Below are 15,976 nucleotides of genomic sequence, written 5' to 3' on the forward strand. Positions count from 1 at the left end.
CTGCACACCCAGAAACTTTGCACTGCTAACCACCTCCACAGCTGAATCATTAATGGACAGAGGTGTATAGCTGAGCCTGCTTTTTTCTGAAATAGACAATGATCTCTCTTGTTTTTCCTACATTTAAAACCAGGCTGTTTTTATTACACCAGTTCATCAAACCCTCAACCTCCTTCCGGTAATCACCCCCATTATCATCCTGAAGAAGGCCCACTAGTGTTGGATCATCCGCATATTTAGGAAATTAGGGAGCCAGAAATGTTTGGGTTTTTTGCTTCAAGGCCACACACTTCTGATGAGATTTCCATGAATGTTATTTTGAAAAATAACTATATATTTAAGAAAGTTAACATCCAATTAATGGAAGAAAGGTGCCCAGGCTATTAATTAAATGTATGAATGCTGCCAACCAAAACTGACACATCAATTAAACATTTCATAACTAAGAAAATATAGGTGCAAACTCATACAATAAAATGTGAGAAGACAGTTAAAATCAGAGTATGCCAAGAGATTGTATAGAAATAGTCAGTCCAACGAAGAGTAAGGAAGGAGCGAATCCTCTTCTCTTAGTAAGGAGCTGTATAATTAGACAGTTACTTTGAAAGGGGTAGTCTTATGAATCCATCAATTCAATAGCTCTGAATGATCTCCCAAAGTTGCATAGGAACTCTCTACCAAAACTATAGGGAGTTGTGCAGGAAATACTATCACACACTATACAGCTCCTACTCCAGGTCTTGTTTACTAATTACTGTATGTAGGTTACAAAAACTCTCCACCTTAATTAAGAAAGCAACATCTTTCTCATTTTAATTCATATTATTTTATGTGAAAAAAATGGTATATGTTGACTTTTTAAAACTTTCTTGATGTGACTTGTTTTTTCTGTGGTAGTTAATATACCTGAGTTATAGAGCAAAGTGCTGATTTTAGTATTTTGTTAATTGAACTACATTGATTCTGAGAAAATATAGCTGATCGGTATGAAAAAAATGGTTGACTCAAAAGTTTAAGAAAGAAGGTTTAGAAGCAGCTTTTATTTGAGATGATTCTGCAATTATGAGTTATGTTTCGGGAACAGTGATTTAGGAAAGAAAAGGTTCATATACTTAATTGTGACCTTTACAGCCCATGTTCATGGTTTGTTTTCAGAACCAAAAGCTATTAATGCTTCCAGTCATACATCTTAACTTCAATGTGGCAATAAGATCTGGGTCAGAAATTGACCACTTAGTATCATGGAAGACTGGGATATCCACCATTGCTTTCAATCCACCATTACAATCACGGATTCAGACATATGCAAGATTTTCTAACTAGTTATCTCATTGATCCCTGATTTCAAAGCAGGAGACATTAAGCTAAATAGTTTGGCTGAAAAATGATCAAGTCCCCAGGTTAAACCTGATTTTGCTAGCAATGGAAAACCTCTGTCTTGCTCCCTGCTGTTCCTATGTCTTGTACTGAAAATTAGCTATGTTTGCAACCTGCAACAAAAACACAGGAGAAATGACTATCTGGTAGCAATTTAAGGGATCAAAGAACTTAACTGGCAAGGAATATAGAAAAGTTGGTCTGCAAAATTAACTTATTCAATATAGGTTAAATGGTAAGCTTTTACCTTTTGATATTTAATAATGCCCAAGGAATTCCTGTGGGGGTATTAAAAGCTGGAAGCAACTTCTCTCCTAGTTCTACTGCTTTTTTTCGGAATATCTAAAAATGGAAATAAGCAAAGATTAGGCAATACAGGAAAAAATGAAAACAAGGTTTCTATATTTTAACCTGAAATTTCAGATAAAATTTCAGAATATTTTTCCAAAACTCTTTAGAAATATTTGACAATTTGACTAAATTAATTTCCGTTAATGCAAAGAGTATTAATCACACTTTTAAAAAAATGATAGGACTAAGGATGAACATGAGATGACGCTTCAAATTGTTATGAATTAAACCTGTCAGCTGCCTGCCTGCCAGCTAACAGAAGGCCAACTCAAAACACAGAGAAAAACAGGATTATTGTAACAAAACAGAAGAAACAAGAGTTGAGGCAAGAAATTGGGAGATTGTAAATTCCAGTCCTGCCTTAGGCACAAAGTCAGCTGGACAACCTTGGAACGCTCACTCTTTTTCAGCCATAGGAACGAGGCAAGAGCAAATCTGGGGGGGGGGGGATGATAAGGGACTAATCCAGGCAAATGCCAGGGGTCAACACTGATGCAAAGGGACCACACAAACAAACAAATGCCACATCCAATATTACCTCTTCTCCAGAAAGATAGTATGCTGAAAGTAATCCCCCAACAAAACGGATGTTCACTTCAAAAACTGAGATTTCTGCATTCTGGAAATATAAATATATTTTAAGCTATACATTAATTTGAACACAAGAAATGTAATAACTTTCTCCTATTATTCTTAATACTGTTAGTATCTGTATTTTGCATAATACTGAGGGAAATTATGCTTCATTCCTCTAAAGTCTTGTTCCATAAATAAGTACAAACTTATTTATGGAATACTAGTCTATGATAATAAAATTAAAAGAACATTTCATCTAAAGGGAATTCAATCAAGTAATTTGAGATTTACTGCTTTGTGTGTTTATAGTTTCCTGCACCAGAGTTATTCTCTCACGTCTCTCCTACTTATTTCCAGTTCCATATACAGTAGTGTAGAATGTGCATCTGAGTTTGAACCAAAGACTATTATGACCCACCTATACTGACCCACCTTATGATCTCCTTCCCCTACCTTTCTGAGCTTGTGCTGCACTGCAGCACCCCCCCCCCCCAACTCATGTGTGGCCTGTGGTCCCAGGGATTCCTCCATCCCATGTGGCACCCATGCATTCTTTACCTGGGACTTCCTCTGTCTTCTGCTTAATGACCCATGTGTCTTGGGTTGATGATAACAACTGGGATTGCCTGGATTGCTATCCCTAAGAGTTGTGGTCATGTGACACTGCACTCTATAGCCACTTTTTTTTAGTGATGGCAATCCTGGTCCCAGTTGCAATAATAACTCAAAGATTATCTGAACTCTCTTTTTTTTAAAAGAAAGAAAGACAAAGCAGACTTATGCAAAAGGAGGTTATGTGGAGTCTTGATTTAGAAACTTTTAGTTTACCAATTAGGCACCAGTAACCAGTGGTGGAAGTCATTTTTTTTTACTACCAGTTCTATGGGCTCAAAACCGATAAGAAAGAAAGATAGCACATGAATCCAGGCATTATAACAGAGTAACTAAAAAGTTGGATTATGTTGCTTGAAAATTTTTACCTTTCCCCTTTTGCCAACTCTTCAAATACTAACAAATACACACACGCACATTGACAAGCCACTGTTGCAAATAAGATACAGAATTTTCTTTCTATTTTTGGCAACCCACATATTCAAGATGTTCAGAACATATTCTTGATATAATTGGGGTTCACCATCTGTTGCTCCAAGAATCCTACTATAGACTATCAGCTGCAAGATTATCAGTGGAAAACTGGCAGCTGTGCCCTTTGCTCCTATCCCCCTTCCCTTATTCTCATATTCCTTATTTTCCTTTAAAAAGAGAAACCACATTAAGACAACTTTTAAAATCATGTTTAATATAAAATGTTAATTTTATAGGATCGCCAATATGATTGCCAGTGTCCGATAACAGATATGGCACAAGAAGAAGAAGAATATAAAATGTATAATTGTCCCATATTATTGGCTTCCAAAGGCACCCACACTTTTTGCAAGATGGATTGTCAATTCCTCTTCCTCTCAGAAATCACTTCTGGTGAGGAATGGCAAATTGTTGTTCATTGGATCATGGGAGAAATTGTGGCCAAAAAAGCAGCTGAATATAACATCCCGACTGTCAAAAATTCTGGGTCCAGAAGACGTCCTAAGCTTACAATTACATACTCTGTGCATCTATATTTTGTTTTGTTTTGTGGCTAGGCAGCAGAAACTGATGTTTTTGCAGTCTCTTGCTATCAGTTAGGAATTCATCATGCTGAAAGCTATTAATATAGCCTTTCATGGACTCAAACTTCTCTCACACCTTATCTTTTTAATCACTTTGATGTTTTTTTTTTCAGAACTGCAACTCTAGAATTCGCTGGGTAGTTTTGCTTCAATCCATTTAGAAGAAAATTATGTCCTTCAAGATTTTATTAGAATTGTTTTCTTTGCAATTTACCACAGCAAAAGGTAAATAGTAAACAGTAACAGAGTTGGAAGGAACCTTGGCGGTCATCTAGTCCAACCCCCTGCTCATGCAGGAGACCTGTACTAGGGATTCGATCCACCGAACTGCCAACTTTTCTGATCGACAAGCTCAGTGGTTTAGCCACTGAGCCACCTAGTCAGGTAAAGGTGATTACAGTGTTGATTTCAAAAAGTTTTAAAATTGATTAAAGGTTCATATGAATTTGAATTAAAGAAAGACTTTGAAGTTAATTAAAAGGACCATCTCTTGTGGGAAGAGCTCGTTTGTTTATATTTTGAACTAACAAGAAAACTTTGAAAGGTGGACAGTGGAGGGCACCAGATGGCTACCTTAAAGAGAATGTTTGAGGTTTGGGTTCAAGAGGTTTTGAGTTATCTAACTCTAAAAAGAAATCAAAAGGTATTATTGAAGAGGAACAAATCCCATTGAATAAAACTGAAATTAATTTTAGGGTGCATTCAAAATGTAAACATTACAAGAAAGAAATGGAAATATTAAATTAACAAATGGAATTGGGTGATTTAAAAATTAAAAAAAAATCTACAAATAAAAAAAACCAATATGGATTATTTTCTTATATTGGAATATGAGGAATTTATTGGATTTACTCTACTGGTAAATCCAATACTATAGTGCTATATTACTATATACTATAGTACAATACTATAGTACTATACTATAAAGGACTTTGTTAAAGATGATAAGAATTTTGAGTGGAGAGTCAAAGAGAATATGAGAAATCAAATGTTAGAAATGTATTTGCGGAGAGAAAGGAAAATATATATAAAATTGGTACATTTAATTATGGTTAAAATAATGGGTTGCTATCTCTGGTGATATCTAATTTTTTTTAATTGGGACTGGAAATGATGGTTACTTTAGGTAATGTTTAATTTGTTGTAGTGGATTTATTTATAATATGTTATTTTTATACATCAATAATGACTTACTATTTCGTGATGTTTAATGCTTTTTTGATTGGGACTGGATGTTTGTTGTGTTTGTTTTTAATTAGGACTGGATTTTATCTATTTGCAGAGAGGGATTAGGGAGAATTTGCTTAAATAGAAATTGAGATATACATATTTGTTATTTCTGATAATCCTTGATTTTCTTGATTAATAATGAGAGCTGAATTTTTTTAAGGGACAGTGAAATTGTTAACATTGATTATTCTTGCTGAGAATTTGTTCTGTTTGTCTTCTTTATTTCTTTTGTTTTTATTTTTCTCTGCACTTTGAAAAATTTTATATAGTATATCATTTAATATAATCCTCAAGAAAATTATGGAAAAAAATTCCTCCTCCTCTAAAAGTTAATTAAATGTTACTACTCTTTATCATCGGTTAAATGATTATGAGTATTGAAATGAATTACAGAACCATGTGAAGATACTACCATTTTAAATTTTATTTCCAAATCAACATTTTAGCAGATTTCCTGAAGCTAATAATAATTGTACAAATCTCAACTCTGGCACAATATATTCTACTGTTTGCTGAGACCTATAGAAAAAAGACAGCATCCAGGTCTGATATGAAAACTTTTGTCTTTAGCAGAGTTATCCTCAAACCCACCAGGAGGGCCATGGGAAATAATGTGGATGAAAAAAAATGTTTTAGACTGAGGTGGCTGTCAAAGAGAAGAGGGCAGCACATGCCACATGGGTTTGTCCAACAGCCGAAGAAGGAACAGGAGGTGAGGATTCGGCTGTTGCACAAGCCCACGGGTGAGTGCTGCTCTCTTCTCTGACAGCCGCCTCGTTTCCAATTGGGGGGGGATCCATGCAGAGGGAGGAAAAACATGGATTTCTCCCCCCCATTGGAAACACATGGCTTCTTCAAACAGACAAACTCCCCTCCTGTTCCTTCTTCGCCTGTTTGAAGAAGCCACACAGGGAGCGCTCTCTTCTCTTTGACAGTGGCCTCGTTTCCAAATAGGAGTGGGAGAAAGAAATCTATGTGGTGCCTTGGGAAAATTAATTGCCCACTCCTACTGTGGGATCACCTGTGCCATAAAAGACCCAACCTAACCTAACCTAACCCAAACTAGAGGAAGTGCATCCGTGTTAGTTCTCCTGGATTTATTAGCAGCTTTTGATGGCATCAATGATGGTATCCTTCTGAGTAGGTTGTTGGAGTTAGGATGGGAGGGAGGAGGGGGTCATTGTATTAGAGTTTCCTTTGTATTTAGATGGCTGTTTCCTCATAGCAGTTGAATTATTGAATCCCTTAGGATTCCTTTGAGCTGAATGATTGTTCTGAGATTAATGATTACACTGGCTGCTTTTTAACTGTTTCTGTTGTTTTGTTGTTGCATTGTGAATGCTCTAGGTTGGAATCTTAGAATATAAGTCAAAATAATATATAAATGTAATGTGTAACACCAGACATGGAACTGCCAACAGCAATTTTAAGAAATCAATGTGTACTTAATTGAAAAATATGCTGGTTTTATTCATATCAGATTTTGAAAACAATTATCACTATGCTTTAGAATAGCACACATTTAATGAAAATTGTTCTCAGAGTTGCCAACTTCTGCTTCTCAAATAAATTCTCATTTATATTTGTAGGAAACTATTCCAAACAAAAACTTTGACATATTGTTCACAATAAGTTATATGTCGGTGTCACGTCTTGTTTTGTTGGGAAAAAAGGATGTATTGCAGTTTGAAGAGCCTTAACTCTAGTCTCACAGCTTGAATATTGCATGCTGGTTTATTTCTGACATGTACATACGAACAGCTCTTAGTCAGGTCAAAGTTCACTTTATTTCTATTTTTATTTCTCACAGTGACCAACAAGATGCTTCTGGGCTGTTTCTCAAGCAGTAGACATACCCATCTCCTATCACTTTCCCAGGAACCAATAATTGGGGGTATCTGCTGAGAATTGACACTATACCTATTCTTCATGAACTTATCCAAAGCCTTTTTAAAAACATTTAAAATGGGAACTACATAATAATCACCAACTTTCCTATAATGAATTCCATACGTTTGTTATGTACTGTATGAATAACTCCCCCCCCCCCCCCGGTCAATTCTAAAGCTTCTTTGAATCAGCTTCATTAGACGGTCTTATCATGTTCAGTTGGCATTTTTTTCAAGCTAAAGATTCCCAGATATTCTTCGTTTTTCTCATACAGAAGATTTTGAACCCCTGATGATTTGCGCTGCCCTTTCTTTGTATGTTTTCTTATATCGTTTTCTCCGACTGTTGCAACTAGGCTGCATAAAGTGCTTTAGATACAGACATACAACACATATTTGTATAAGGGTATTACAGTGTTAACAATACACTTTTATTGTTGGTCTCTTTTTTAAGGAACTCCTAGCATGAAATTTGTTTTTTTTCCCCCACAGCAGCCATGTACAATGAGTTGACATGACCAGTGAACTACCCACAATAATTTGAAGACAACTTTCATGATAAGTTTGCAGACAGTTCAAACCTGTCCCGTGCCAGTAATTACAAGTACAGGAGGTCAGACCTAACAGATTAGAGTACTTTATGGCAGCTGTGCACTTTATTGCACTGCAGGAATGTGAGAGCACAGGAAAACACACAAGCTGATTTCAGATGCTAAAGTTCCATGCAGGTTAGATCTAAGACCGGAAAGCTGTTTAGCAACAGAAGTCAAAGCTCAGTTTTTATAGCTCTGATTAAGACATGCCTATTTTCTTGAGTCATGTCCTTTTTTTTTTTAGGGGCTTCATTGAATGACTTTTTTCTTCCCTTTGTATGAGGACAATGGATCATCATTATCAATGAATCAATCAATCAATCAATCAATCAATCAATCAATCAGAAAAGGGCTGGAAGGCACCTTGGAGATCTTCTAGTCCAACTTCTTGCTCAAGCAGGAGATCTTATACCATTTCAGATCATTTTACAATAGGTAATTATAAGTTCTAGATTTATAACAATAATGGCAAAAATATCTTTGCATGATAAAAAATCATGTAGGAAATAAATTAGCAAGTCAGCACTTCTGAGGGAAGTATTTTCTGCCATTTTAAGTGTTCCGAAATATGTGGGCAACCCTGATTCTTTAAAACATATGTGACATTAGAAATTTTGAACTGGCCATAGCTGCTGTCAGGTCTCATGTCAACATAATTATTTTTCCTATTCTGCTTTCCCATTTAAATACTGTTTCCAGAACAGTAGCTGTTTAATCTGACACTACTTAAAACAGTTTGTAGCTTTTCATTTAAAAATGATCCAATCACCTATCTATGTAGTATATTTCAAGCAGCAGAAAGGAATTGACATTCTAAATAAACAAATATCCACAGAGGCAGAAGAGAAGCTAAGGCTGTGGCTCCCACTGGAGGTGAGATCTGCTTCTATGTTTCTGGCCTTCCGGAAAAGCCTTAAACCTGACTCTTCTGCCTGCCTGGAGTTCTGATAGGGGTGTTGTAAGCTCGAAGTAGCTGACGGGATAGAGAGAAAATCCCCACATTGTCTATTATCTTGTTTTTTAGTTTCTTATTTAATTTTTTAAATTTTAATCAATTACATTTTTTTTTACTTTTTTCTCAGTTTTATCAGAAGTTGCCTGTACCTCTTGAGAGGAATGATTAAAAAATGTAGATAAATGAACATCCTTTCAGTCATATCGGCAAACTGTGTGTACAAAAAAGCAGCATTACATGATAATACTCACCACATTAAAATTAAGGTTTTTTTCTACCCACTCTTTGGCTTCTTTGAATTCTTCTTTCATTTCCATGATAAACAGTGTATCTAAGGCATCAACAATAGTTGCTCCTTGAATATTACCTGGAAAAGAGTCAGCAACTTTAGTGATAAGGTTCTTTTATTCTTCCATATTTGTGAAGAGAGAAGTTATAGCAATATTCATGTTTAAATTTCTGGACCATTAATTAACCGCTCTAGTCCACTGTATAATTTTTATTGATACTTTTAACAACAATGAGAACTAAGAATAAAAAAGAGAAAAAGAAAGAAAAAAAGGAAAAGCTAAAAGTGCAGATAAGAAAAAATATATAAAGAAAAATGAAATGAAGCTTCTGATCTTCATAGTAATAATAATTACAATGATATTTGACTCCCTTTTTCTATAATGTATTCTATTTGATATAAAAATGATAAATTATAGATTTATTCTTTTTTTTACACAAAAAGTCCACAGTGGGTTTCCAGTTATCAATAAATGTAGCCATTAACTTTTCCTTAATCAAACATCAGTTTAAACATTTCAACAAGTTGTCTCAGGTGCCTTTTCAAAAGAAAAGAAAAGAAAAAAACATTTGAAAAAGCATCATTGAGACAACTATTACCTGAGACAACGATGACTGAGAATTTCCACAGACATTTTGCAAGTTATCTTCAGGTATTGCCATTTTTTCCATGCTTATGCATTCAATAATCATACACACACACACACACACACACACACACATACACAGACATGTTTTCATAGATTTTCACGGGTGTAGGTATGCTGGTATTGTTGTATTCAGGTCTTTTCCTGTGTAAGATTGAGATTGTCTTGGCGACTTTTCGACGAGGTCCCACTCGCCTTCTTCAGGCTGGTGCCTTTGCTTTGTGCTTGTGCGAGCAAAAAACACACGCCATGAACACATGGCCAGACCACAAACTCGGAGCCAAACCAAAGCCCGGGCTGTTACACCACAGCCATCTGCTCAGGACATTACATCACAGAACACAGGAAGTTACAACGCAAAGGCTCAGGATGTTACAACGCAGCCAACCCCCTAGGAGGTTGCAGCACAGGACTCAGGATATCACTACAATAGACCTTAGGATGTCATCACACAGCCCATTACCCAGGTCATTACAACACAAAAGAACAATAGGCACACAGCCAGTACCTCAGCCACACAGGATGTTACGAAACAGCCGACTAATCTGCAAACATCAACTCCATCAAGTAATCAAGATGTTACAACACAGCCAACCAATCCTCTTACATCAACAAAGTCAGCACTCCACCCCCCCCCACCAATATCCATAGAAAGACGGCAGCTCCGATCACACTTTGCTTGCACAAGCACGAAGCCGTGCTTGTGCGAGCAGAATGTGATCAGAGCTGCTGTGTGGCTGGGGTAACGTCCTGAGTTCTGTGATGTAATGTCCTGAGCAGATGGCTGTGGTGTAACATCCCAGGCTTTGGTTTGGCTCCGAGTTTGTGGTCTGGCCATATGTTCATGGCGTGTGTGTTTTGCTCGTACAAACACGAAGCCGAAAGCCACCAGCCTGAAGATGGCGAGTGGGACCTTCGAAACGTCGCCAAGACAATCTCATTTTTACATGGGAAAAGACCTGAATACAACAAGACAATAAGACTTTATATATAAACAAAGTTCTGTGGCTCTTTTCTATTTGTTTATTCATCAGTTCCAGGAAGAAAAGTTCTAGTTAATTTGATTAACAGATTCTGTTACCACATTAAACTATCAAAGGCTCTCAATGGTTGATGATAAAACATTCAGTGGTTGATGAAATACATCTAAAATACTTTTGTGACAATGCAGGCACATTAAAATGCCTAGAAATGATAAGTATTATTTCTCTGGCAGTATTATCTAGCTACCCCTGGCAACAATAACATTATGAAAATATCTTACACCAATACCTTAAAAATAAATAATATTGCACTATTCCAGACATGTTGTGTATGTGAACCTTTCAATTTCTCCACAATACATTAAATTTGAATAAGGGAAAAACTGAATGAGTTGTCAAGGATTCAAGTTAAAAGCTTCCCCTGTCTAGTCATGTCCAACTCTTGGGGGATGTTTTCATCTCCATTTCTTAGCAGATGGAGCCAGCATTGTCCAAAGACATTTCCATGGTCATGTGGCCAGCATGACTATATGCGGAGGTGCAGGGAACACTGTAACCTTCCCAACGAAGTGGTACCTATTTATCTATTTGCATTTGCATACTTTCAAACTGCTAAGTGGGCAGGAGTTGGAGCATTAATGAGAGCGCACCCCGTTGCACAGCACTCAGGCCTCGAATCTGGATTGTCAGCAGGAAGCTCGGCATCTTTAACTGCTGAGCCACCACACCCTCTCTTCAGCTAGAAAGCATGACTAATATTTATGAGAAAGCAGTTGTGTTGTTAGTTGAGCAATGTTATTTTAAATAAAGCAGGAAGTAAATATTGAAATTAGCACATACTGAGCAAAGAGAACATTGCAATTCATGTGTAAACAAATGTAGGCTATTCTGTATATCATTCATTTTTTTTATTTTTATGTTCTGTTTAAATCTTTTAAACCTATTACCATCACCCCCCCATCTAAGTCTAATGACTGGACTATTCTGTTTTGCTGCAATCATGCTCCTCAAATTTTTACTGGATTATGACATCTTCAGCACAGACCCTAAGCCCCGATGACGAAATCTTTTAACACTTTATGTATTTAAGGTCAGACCTGATCCTACTGCGAGAGTCCCCCCTCTCGCAGGTGTGGCCCTCCGCCCTTTCGAGGGCCCACCTTGATGACGGATTTATTAATCCCGAGAGGTGGAGGAAGCGGAGACTCAGGGGGTTTTTAGTCAGTTGTTTTTTAAAAATTTGTAGGGGTGGGGTCTCAGGGGTTGTGGGGCGGGTGGGTCAGATCAGGAGCGATGTGAGAGCCAGGCCCCCAGGTGTGGTCGCGAGCAGAAGGGGCGGAAGGGAGGAGGAGGGGGAGGACACCATTCCTATACAGGGCTCTTTAATTCCAACGGTCGCAGGGAGGGGCAGATACGAGGACAGTTTAAGAACTTACAGTCGGTTGGGAGACCGTGGTTGCTGGTTACACCCGGTCGCTTGTACCAACCCCCGCGTTCTAGGTGGTCAAGAGTTACAGACCCAAGGCCTGAGGCTGTTGTTATGCAATGCGAGGTCCGTTGTTAACAAGGCCCCCCTCATTCACGATCTAATTTTAGAGGGGGAGCCGGACCTCGCGGGAATAACGGAGACCTGGTTGGGCCACGAGGGAGGTCTTCGTCTCGTGGAAATGAGCCCACCAGGCTACCGAGCATTTCACCAGCCCCGGGCCCAGGGAAGGGGCGGCGGGGTGGCAGCAATTATTCGGGAGGACTTAGAGCCGAGGGAGTCTACTGTGCCACAGACGTCCGGATGTGAAGCCCTTGTTGTGAAACGGGGGCCTGGGAGACAGTTGGGCCTGCTGATAGTATACCTGGCTCCTCGCTATACATCAGCGGCCCTGCCCGAACTCCTCGAGCTGATCGCATCGGTGGCGGTTGAGACCCCCAAACTTTTAGTGATGGGGGATTTTAACCTGCCATCGATGGGAGAAGCATCAGAGGGGGTTCGGGAGTTCATGGCTTCCATGACAGCCATGGACCTGACTCAAATGATTCAGGGCCCAACACACGAGGGAGGACACACTCTGGACCTTGTTTTTGTCTCTGGCCAGTGGCTGAGTGATCTGGGAGGAGGGGACTTAACCATCACTCCCCTGTCATGGTCAGATCACTCACTCCTTCGTCTTGACTTCCCTGGTGCTACCTCCCGCTGCGGGGAGGCGGAACCGGAAAGTTCCAGATGGTTCCGCCCCAGGCGCCTGATGGAACCTGATAGGTTCCAGACGGAGCTTGGGCCACCTCCTGTAACCTTGACCCGCCCCCGGGTAGAGGACCTGGTGGTTGCGTGGAATAATGCAACTACCGGGGCCTTGAACCGGGTGGCGCCTTTGCGGCCTCTCCGGCGGCAACGATCCACCCTAGCCCCTTGGTTTACTGAGGAGCTAAGGGTGATGAAATGCCGCAAGAGACGTCTAGAGAGTCGTTGGAGAATTTGATCGAACACAGGCACGAGCCCATTTAAGGACGTACCTTGTGGCATTGAGAGCGGCCAAATGCCAATATTGTGCCACTCTCATTGCATCCGCGGAGAACCGCCCTGCCGCCCTGTTTCGGGTGTCCCGCTCCCTCTTGTTTCAGAGGCTGCGGGAGGCCCCCCTACAGGGCAGGACAGAGGAATTTGGTAAATATCTGCAGGATAAAATCGCTCAAATCCGGAGGGAGTGGGTCCCTGTCAGTGGTCCAATGGAGACGCCCATGGCGAGTCTTGAGGAATCGATCTGGGAGGAGTTTGACTTGGTTGCCATCGAGGATTTGGACAGATTGCGTGGACGACTGCGACCCACCACATGTTTATTGGACCCGTGCCCCTCCTGGCTTGTACTGGCATCCTGGGAGGTTACACGAGACTGGCTCCTGGGCCTAGTGAATGCTTCGCTGGGTGAGGGGTCTCTCCCGGCCGCCTTGAAAGAGGCGGTGGTGAGACCCTTGCTCAAAAAGCCTTCCCTGGACCCTTTGGAACTGGCCAATTATCGTCCTGTCTCCAACCTTCCCTTTCTGGCGAAGGTTGTAGAGAGTGTGGTGGCCTACCAGTTTCCACGACATCTGGAGGAAAATGATTATCTAGACCCGCGCCAGTCCGGCTTCCGCCCCGGTCACAGCACGGAGACGGCCTTGGTCGCATTGGTGGATGATCTCTGGAGGGCCAGAGATAGAGGTTGTTCCTCTATCCTGGTCCTATTAGACCTCTCGGCGGCTTTTGATACCATCGACCATGGTATCCTGCTGCGCCGGCTGGAGGGGTTGGGGGTCCGGGGCACCGTTTTGCGGTGGTTCGGCTCCTACCTTTCTGACCGGATGCAGCGTGTGTTGGCAGGAGAAGAGAGGTCGACCCTACGCCCCCTTACTTGTGGGGTGCCACAGGGGTCGGTCCTCTCGCCACTCCTGTTCAACACATATATGAAGCTGCTGGGTGAGATCATCCGTGGTTTCGGGGTGGGATACCATCTGTACGCTGATGATACTCAGCTGTACTTTTCCACCCCGAACCACCCCAACGAGGCCATCGAAGTGATGTCCCGGTGTGTGGAAGCCGTACGGATCTGGATGGATGACAACCGACTCAAGCTCAACCCCTCCAAGACGGAGTGGCTGTGGGTACCAGCTCCCCGGTTCAGCCAATTAATTCCATCATTGGCCATTGGGGGCATTCAACTTGCCCCCGTGGAGCGGGCGCGCAATTTGGGCGTCCTCCTGGATGCTCGGCTGTCCATGGATGACCATGTGACAGCCGTGGCAAGGGGGGCGTTCCACCAGGTTCGCCTGGTGCGCCAATTGCGCCCCCTACTGGACCGGGACGCCTTACGCACAGTCACTCATGCGCTGGTGACGTCTCGCTTGGACTACTGTAACGCTCTCTACATGGGGCTTCCCTTGAAATGCACCCGGAGGCTACAGTTGGTCCAGAACGCAGCCGCGCGGGTAATTATGGGGAGTACTAGGTACTCCCATGTGACACCGTTCCTGCGCGAGCTGCACTGGCTTCCTGTGGTCTATCGGGTGCGTTTCAAGGTTTTGATAACTATCTTTAAAGCGCTCCATGGCTTAGGACCTAGTTACTTGCGGGATCGTATTCTGCCCCATACATCCCTGCGACCAATTCGCTCGCACAGAGAGGGCCTCCTCCAGGTGCCGTCCACTAGACAGTGTCGTGGGGCGGCGCCTAGGAGTAGAGCCTTCTCTGTGGCGGGCCCAGCCCTGTGGAATGACCTCCCTCCGGATATTAGGAATACCTCTGACCTCCGCTCCTTTCGTATTAAGCTTAAGACCCACCTATTCCAAGCAGCTGGCCTGGCTCAACTTTGATCTAACCATATCGCTCCTGACGGGTTTTTAACTGGGTATTTTAATTATATTTAATTATCTAGGGGTTTTTAAATACTGTATTTTAATTGTTTTTATTTATCAGCCGACCTCCTCCTTGTGTGTGTCTCAGTATATGTCTCTGTTATATGTTTGTTTTGTCCACATATTTATTTCATATGTTTCATTGTACGCCGCCCCGAGTCCTTCGGGAGAGGGTGCGGCTAAGAAATAAATAAATATATTATTATTATTATTATTATTATTATTATTATTATTATTATTATTATTATTATTATTATTATTATTATTATTATTATTATTATTATTTTATATGTTTACACGGAAGTAACTCTTACTGATTAATCCATAGGCATTTTATTCTACTCTTTATTCTGGGTATAAGCCCAGAATTGCTTCACATCAAATTAGTTTCTCTCTATTGTACTCAGAAAAATAGTTTGTTAACAATTTGGAGTGAAAACTGGGGAAAATATCATCATGTAGTTATTTTATTTTATTCACAAATATGTAATACTTTTTAAACAAGATACTGTATTGGGAAGGTAGATTCTGTCATCTTCTACTCTTCAAAAACATCTTACATCATAGTTCAAATAAATTTAAAAACAAAATTATGTAAGAAACGTATTTGCAACCTCACAAAACTCTATTTAAAATGAGAATGGCTCATATAGAATAACATTATTTGATTTACCAATGAATCTTAGAATCTATCTATCTACTGCCAGAAGGAAATGTTCCTGGATTTTAAGTAGTTTAAAGGTTATAAATACAAACTCCAGTTTATGGCTCCAGTAAACAATTCAATTTACTGACCATTCCGTAATCATTTAAAAAACTTAATGTCATCTGACTTTTAGCTGTGGCGTGCTGAACAGAAATCACACATCTTTGCACCGTGACTTCTGCTTTTCAAACAGATGCTGTGCAGGTGACAAGCTTTCATTATTCCTAATTCACTATATCTGTTGAATGCATAACTGCTTGTAACCACCCCCTCCAAAAAAAAAAAAAAAAACACCCCACCCCCATAGTATTCTGGAAGTAGAAAACTT

At 40.3% G+C, this 15,976-nt stretch overlaps 1 protein-coding gene across 1 annotated transcript in view; it reads right to left on the bottom strand.

Moving 5' to 3' along the window:
- Positions 1–15,976, bottom strand: part of MAN1A1 (mannosidase alpha class 1A member 1) — a 77,510-nt gene that overhangs the window by 25,457 nt on the left and 36,077 nt on the right. The window contains exons 3-5 of the mRNA XM_081945086.1: positions 8,893–9,008; positions 2,267–2,347; positions 1,625–1,719 (exon numbers count right to left, since the gene is read on the bottom strand). Of these exons, the coding sequence (XP_081801212.1) occupies positions 1,625–1,719; positions 2,267–2,347; positions 8,893–9,008 (292 nt within the window). The remainder of the gene's footprint in view (positions 1–1,624; positions 1,720–2,266; positions 2,348–8,892; positions 9,009–15,976) is intronic.

This window comes from Natrix helvetica (assembly GCF_964273705.1).
Source record: "Natrix helvetica genome assembly, chromosome: 2".
In the NCBI taxonomy this organism is placed as follows: Eukaryota; Metazoa; Chordata; class Lepidosauria; order Squamata; family Natricidae; genus Natrix; species Natrix helvetica.